Source organism: Brachyhypopomus gauderio, unplaced genomic scaffold (assembly GCF_052324685.1).
Source record: "Brachyhypopomus gauderio isolate BG-103 unplaced genomic scaffold, BGAUD_0.2 sc98, whole genome shotgun sequence".
Taxonomy (NCBI): Eukaryota; Metazoa; Chordata; class Actinopteri; order Gymnotiformes; family Hypopomidae; genus Brachyhypopomus; species Brachyhypopomus gauderio.
In genome coordinates, this window is record NW_027506919.1 from 898,945 (window position 1) to 906,444 (window position 7,500).

The 7,500-nt window shown below is 46.4% G+C and overlaps 1 protein-coding gene across 1 annotated transcript in view; it reads left to right on the forward strand.

Annotated features, from left to right (window-relative positions):
- sptbn2 (spectrin, beta, non-erythrocytic 2) overlaps positions 1 to 7,500 on the forward strand; it is a 52,965-nt gene that overhangs the window by 33,845 nt on the left and 11,620 nt on the right. Inside the window, 6 exon segments of the mRNA XM_076992822.1 lie at positions 124 to 214; positions 447 to 593; positions 2,086 to 2,349; positions 2,555 to 2,779; positions 4,302 to 4,391; positions 7,325 to 7,500. The exon segment at positions 7,325 to 7,500 is cut by the window's right edge and continues 85 nt beyond it. Of these exon segments, the coding sequence (XP_076848937.1) occupies positions 124 to 214; positions 447 to 593; positions 2,086 to 2,349; positions 2,555 to 2,779; positions 4,302 to 4,391; positions 7,325 to 7,500 (993 nt within the window).

Genomic DNA, 7,500 nt, shown 5'->3' on the forward strand with positions numbered 1-7,500 from the left:
TATAAATGTCTACCACATTGATGCTTGTTTAACATCAGCTCCCTCTAGTGGCCATGATATGGAGGCACATCAGGTTTGCTGTTTGAACGTGTGTTTCATCTGTTTTCCTCTAATCCCCGTCAGACACCAGAAGAACAAGCAGGCAGCCCACGAGCTCCTGACCAGACTCAAAGACAACAGGGAGCTCCAGCACTTCCTGCAGGACGGCCAGGAGGTATGGACACTGTCCCACAGTGGGGACAGCACTGGAGGCCACAAGGGGGCGCTCTCACTGTGGGGTTAACTCTATATACCACAAAAGGCTGCTTTCATAGCATTTACCACAAAACATGTCTACATGTCAATGACAATGTAGTTGATTAAAAATTGTCAGTGATCAACAGATTAATAAACGCCCCTGTCCCCCCCCCCTCTCTCTCTCTCTCTCTCTCTCTCTCTCTCTGTAGTTGACTCTGTGGATTAATGAGAAGATGTTGACAGCTCAGGACATGTCGTATGATGAGGCTCGTAACCTCCACAGCAAGTGGCAGAAACATCAGGCCTTCATGGCTGAGCTTGCCTCCAATAAAGACTGGCTAGACAAGATAGACAAGGTAGACATACACACACACACACACACACACACTCATATACATACACACACACACATTCATATACATAAACACACACACACACACTCATATACATACACACACACACACACTCATATACATACACACACACACACACACTCATATACATACACGCCCACACTCATATACATACACACACACACACACACACTCATATACATACACGCCCACACTCATATACATACACACACACACACACACACACTCATATACATACACACACACACACACTCATATACATACACACACACACACACACTCACTCAAACACACACACACACACTCATATACATACACACACACACACTCATATACATACACACACACACACACTCATATACATACACACACACACACACTCATATACATACACACACACACTCATATACATACACACACACACACTCATATACATACACACACACACACTCATATACATACACACACACACACACACTCATATACATACACACACACACACACACACACTCATATACATACACACACACACACACACTCATATACATAAACACACACACACATTCATATACATAAACACACACACACACTCATATACATACACACACACGCACACACTCATATACATACACGCACACACTCATATACACTCACACGCACACACTCATATACATACACACGCACGCACACACTCATATACATACACACGCACGCACACACTCATATACACTCACACACACACACGCACACACTCATATACATACACACACACACTCATATACATACACACACACACTCATATACATACATACACACACACACACACTCATACATACACACACACACACACACTCACACATACACACACACACACTCATACATACACACACACACACTCATACATACACACACACACACACACACTCATATACACTCACACACGCACACACTCATATACACTCACACACGCACACACTCATATACACTCACACACGCACACACTCATATACACTCACACACGCACACACTCATATACACTCACACACGCACACACTCATATACACTCACACACACACACACTCATATACATACACACACACACACACTCATATACATACACACGCACACACTCATATACACTCACACACGCACACACTCATATACACTCACACACGCACACACTCATATACACTCGCACACGCACACACTCATATACACTCGCACACGCACACACTCATATACACACAGGTTGACACACAAAAACACAAAATGGTGCATCCATTGGCCTGTACACAGAGAGTTTTGTCACAGTTTCAATGAGCAAAACTCATTATGGCCATTATGGAACATGTTTCTGAATCACATGGAACAAACTCACTTTCTCTCTCTCTCTCTCTCTCTCTCTCTCTCTCTCTCTTTGCTTTTCTCCCCATCTCTATTCATCCATTCCTCCCTATCTCCTTTCCTCCTCCAGGAGGGGCAGGTGCTGGTGACGGAGAAGCCGGAGCTGGAGGAGACGGTGTCGGAGACCCGGCGGGCCCTTCATGACCGCTGGGAGGAGCTGGAGAACCGCACGCAGACCAAGGCGCAGTGCCTGTTCGAGGCCAACAGGGCGGAGCTCTTCACGCAGAGCTGTTCTGCCCTGGACTCCTGGCTGCAAAACATCTCCTCACAGCTGCAGAGCGACGACTTCGGCAAAGATCTCACCAGCGTCAACATCCTGCTGAAGAAACACCAGGTACGGCAGCTGGGGACGGATCTGCAGAGGACACGAGGAAGCCAGCGTGGCAGGAGACCACGAGAGACGAGCTCTCACTCCAACACACTCCTGTGCTCCTCCAGATACCACCAAACCAGACCAGCCAAACCTGAGCACTGAACTAACAGTAGCAGTGTTGTTTAGTGAGAGATTTGTAATGGACGTGTGTGTGTGTGTGTGTCAGATGCTGGAGCACCAGATGGAGGTGCGTGAGAAGGAGGTCCAGTCTCTGCAGGCCCAGGCCCAGGCGCTGGCCCAGGAGGAGGCCGGCGTGATGGAGGTGGACAGCCAGCAGAACCGGGTGGTGTCCAGCTTCTCCCAGCTGCAGGACCCACTCCAGCAGCGCCGACAGCAGCTGCTCTCCTCCAAAGAGGCTCACCAGTTCAACCGCGACCTGGAGGATGAGATAGTGAGCACACTACACTATATACTATATACTACACACTATACACTATATACTACACACTATACACTATATACTACACACTACTTACTACTCACAAGTTCAACCGCGACCTGGAGGACGAGATAGTGAGCACACTACACTATATACTATATACTACAAACTATACACTATATACTACACACTATACACTATATACTACACACTACTTACTACTCACCAGTTCAACCGCGACCTGGAGGACGAGATAGTGAGCACACTACACTATATACTATATACTACACACTATACACTATATACTACACACTATACACTATATACTACACACTACTTACTACTCACCAGTTCAACCGCGACCTGGAGGACGAGATAGTGAGCACACTACACTATATACTATATACTACACACTATACACTATATACTACACACTATACACTATATACTACACACTACTTACTACTCACCAGTTCAACCGCGACCTGGAGGACGAGATAGTGAGCACATTACACTATACACTATATACTACAAACTATACACTATATACTACACACCAGTTCAACGCGACCTGGAGGACGAGATAGTGAGCACACTATACACTATACACTATATACTACACACTATACACTATATACTACACACTATACACTATATACTACACACCAGTTCAACCGCGACCTGGAGGACGAGATAGTGAGCACACTATACACTATATACTACACACTATACACTATATACTACACACCAGTTCAACCGCGACCTGGAGGACGAGATAGTTAGCACACTATACACTATACACTATATACTACACACTGTACACTATATACTACACACTACTTACTACACACCAGTTCAACCGCGACCTGGAGGACGAGATAGTGAGCACACTATATAATACACACTATATAATATACACTACACACTATATACTATACACTACACACCAGTTCAACTGCGACCTGGAAGACGAGATAGTGAGCACACTATATACTATACACTACACACTATACACTAAACACCAGTTCAACCGCGACCTGGAGGACGAGATAGTGAGCACACTATACACTACACACTACACACCAGTTCAACCGCGACCTGGAGGACGAGATAGTGAGCACACTATACACTACACACTATACACTATACATTACACACTACACACTATACTCTACACACCAGTTCAACCACAACCTGGAAGACGAGATAGTGAGCACATTACATACACACTGTACACTATACACTACACACTACACACCAGTTCAACTGTGACCTGGAGGACACTTCACACCAGACACTACACACCACACGTCCTGTGTGAGAGTGTGTGAGTGAGAGTGAGAGTGTGTGTGAGTGAGAGTGTGTGAGTGTGTGTGTGTGTGTGAGTGAGAGTGTGTGAGAGTGTGTGTGAGTGAGAGAGTGTGTGTGAGTGAGAGAGTGTGTGTGAGTGAGAGAGTGTGTGTGAGTGAGAGAGTGTGTGTGAGTGTGTATGTGTGTGATTTGAGATTATACATGACTGGTGTCTCTGCTGCAGTTGTGGGTGAAGGAGCGGATGCCCCTGGCTACCTCCACAGACCACGGCAAAGATCTTCCTAGTGTGCAGCTCCTCATGAAGAAGAACCAGGTAACACACACACTACCTCACCACATTAATAACACACACACTACCTCACCACATTAATAACACACACACTACCTCACCACATTAATAACACACACACTACCTCACCACATTAATAACACACACACTACCTCACCACATTAATAACACACACACTACCTCACCACATTAATAACACACACACTACCTCACCACATTAATAACACACACACTACCTCACCACATTAATAACCAGTGTTGGGAACGTTACTTTAAAAAAGTAATTAGTTATAGTTACTCACTACTTGTTCAAAAAAGTAACTGAGTTAGTAACTGAATTACTCTATAATAAAAGTAACTCGTTACCAGGGAAAGTAACTATTTGCGTTACAGTTTTAAAATATATATATATATTTTTAAGCAGTTTTCACAGTCAGTTGAAATGAGTAGATCAGAAAATTGTTTAACTTTTGATATTTATTGCACATCCACAGACCAGTGCAGGATAGAATCCTTTAAAATCCCAAATCTTTGGAAAAAAAAAAAGCAAAAGTAAACAGTTACACTATATAAAGTGCATTTACATCTATGAAATTAAATTAAATTCTCTCAACCTGAGACAACTGGTTTGTTTACAACAGAAGTAAACTTAACAATAAAACCTCTATTCTTAATTAAATAAATCAAATACCCAGTCTGGTAGACATTCAGGAACTTCAAGTATTTTCTTAAATAATGTTTATATCGCCTTGAAAGTTCTAGTTTTCTTCGGCTTGCACCTGACGCCACTTCTCCGTTTGTGTCGTGGCACTCGGTGCTTCGGCGCGCGTGTAAAAACACTGGCTCTGATTGGCTATCATAACACTGCCTTAGCCAATCGCTTACTGACTTGTTAAGTTAAACAGGTGTTACACCGAGAACTGTGACCTATCGGGATCTGTTACTCCTCACTAGCCTGGGCAGCGGTCCGCTCGCATTAGTATATCAATATGTAGTAACGCACCGCTTTTAATGACCAGTAACGTCAACGGCGTTGTAACGACAGGAAAAGTAACTAATTATATTATCCCGTTACTGACAAAATGACTACGTTACCTAACGCCGTTATTTTTAACGGCGTTATTCGCAACACTGTTAATAACACACACACTACCTCACCACCTTTCCTCTGATGTTCTTATATTATAACTGGTCTTGTGACCGGAGGGTCGTGGGTTCGATTCCCAGACAGGCCATGACTGACGTGCCCCTGAGCAAGGCACCTAACCCCAACTGCTCCCCGGGCGCCGGGCTAGGGCTGCCCACCGCTCTGGGCACGTGTGATCCACAGCCCCCTAGTAATCACTAGTGTGTGTGTGTGTGTTCTAACTGCACAGATGGGTTAAAAGCGGAGGACAAATTTCGATTGCGGTGTAAAAATCACAATTGACAAAATACGGCACATTTTAACATTTATTACACACACACTACCTCACCACCTTTCCTCTGATGTTATTATATATTACAAACACACACACTACCTCACCACATTAATAACACATCTGATGAAGAACCAGGTAACACACCAGTGGGGAACCGTCAGGGCCCTCTACGCCCTCTCAGGGCCTAAAATATTCTTGAAACATAAATATATATAATAGAATTTATCCAAATTTTTTTATCTACTGACAATTTGACAATCGACATCTAAACAATTACAAAAATATAAGCAAATAAATTATTCAACCGTGTCTATTCAATCTGTGTTGGAAGGTGAGGGGTTAAGTGGAAGCCTGTGAGCCTGTGTCTCAGGACTGTGATGCCCGCTGTTCAATGACAGTAAAATTGACCAATCATATCTTCCCTCTTAGTGGGCGGGCTTAACTGTATGATAATTTCCGCCCGCTGTGGCGACGCTAGCTGTCGTTAGCATACCACCGCTAGCTAGTTTCGATTAATTCCTTTGATGTCCTCGTGCGCGTTGTTTACATATTCCACTCCCGAGGAACACGGAGCTGTGAACCTTATTTTGCTTAAGAAGTTATCTAGTACAGATATTGTTTATTGCGTTTCTAAAGGTGTACTGTCGTCTCAGTTTTTTTATTTTTATTTATTGCAGTTAATTAGGAAAGGAAACATTTTTTTTTTCGGGGTGGGAGTGGGCCCAGGTTTAATGGTCACGGTTCGTTACTGTAACACACACACTTACCTCACCACCTTTCCTCTGATATTATTATATATTACAAACATGGTCCATTTCAAAGAGTTGAGAAAACACCTTCTTGTGCCCAGCATTCTAAGTGACGTGATCATTAGTCAGTCCCCTCTAACTGCCATCTTTACCCACGTAAGCCATCCACGTGCGCTCACGTTACCCACCCACGCACGCTCATGCTACCCATCCACGCGCGCTAACGTTACCCACCCACGCGCGCTCACGTTACCCACCCACGCGCGCTCACGTTACCCACCCACACGCGCTAACGTTACCCACCCACGCGCGCTCACGTTACCCACCCACGCGCGCTCACGTTACCCACCCACGCGCGCTAACGTTACCCACCCACGTGCGCTAACGTTACCCACCCACGCAAGCTCACGTTACCCACCCACGCGTGCTCACGTTACCCACCCACGCGTGCTCACGTTACCCACCCACGCGCGCTCACGTTACCCACCCACGCGCGCTCACGTTACCCACCCACGCGCGCTCACGTTACCCACCCACGCGCGCTCACGTCACCCACCCACGCGCGCTCACGTCACCCACCCACGCGCGCTCACGTCACCCACCCACGTGCGCTCACGTCACCCACCCACGTGCGCTCACGTCACCCACCCACGTGCGCTCACGTCACCCACCCACGTGCGCTCACGTCACCCACCCACGCGCGCTCACGTCACCCACCCACGCGCGCTCACGTCACCCACCCACGCGCGCTCACGTTACCCACACACGTCTCTCCCTCGGACCTCAGACCCTGCAGAAGGAGATCCAGGGCCATCAGCCGCGCATCGACGACATCCGTGCGCACGGCCAGAGCATGTCGGCGGGGCAAGAGGACGGGCGATTGGCCGAGCTGGGCGAGCTGTGGGAGCGGCTCATCTCGGAGGCGGAGTCACGGCACGGCCGCTTGGCCGACGCCCACCGTGC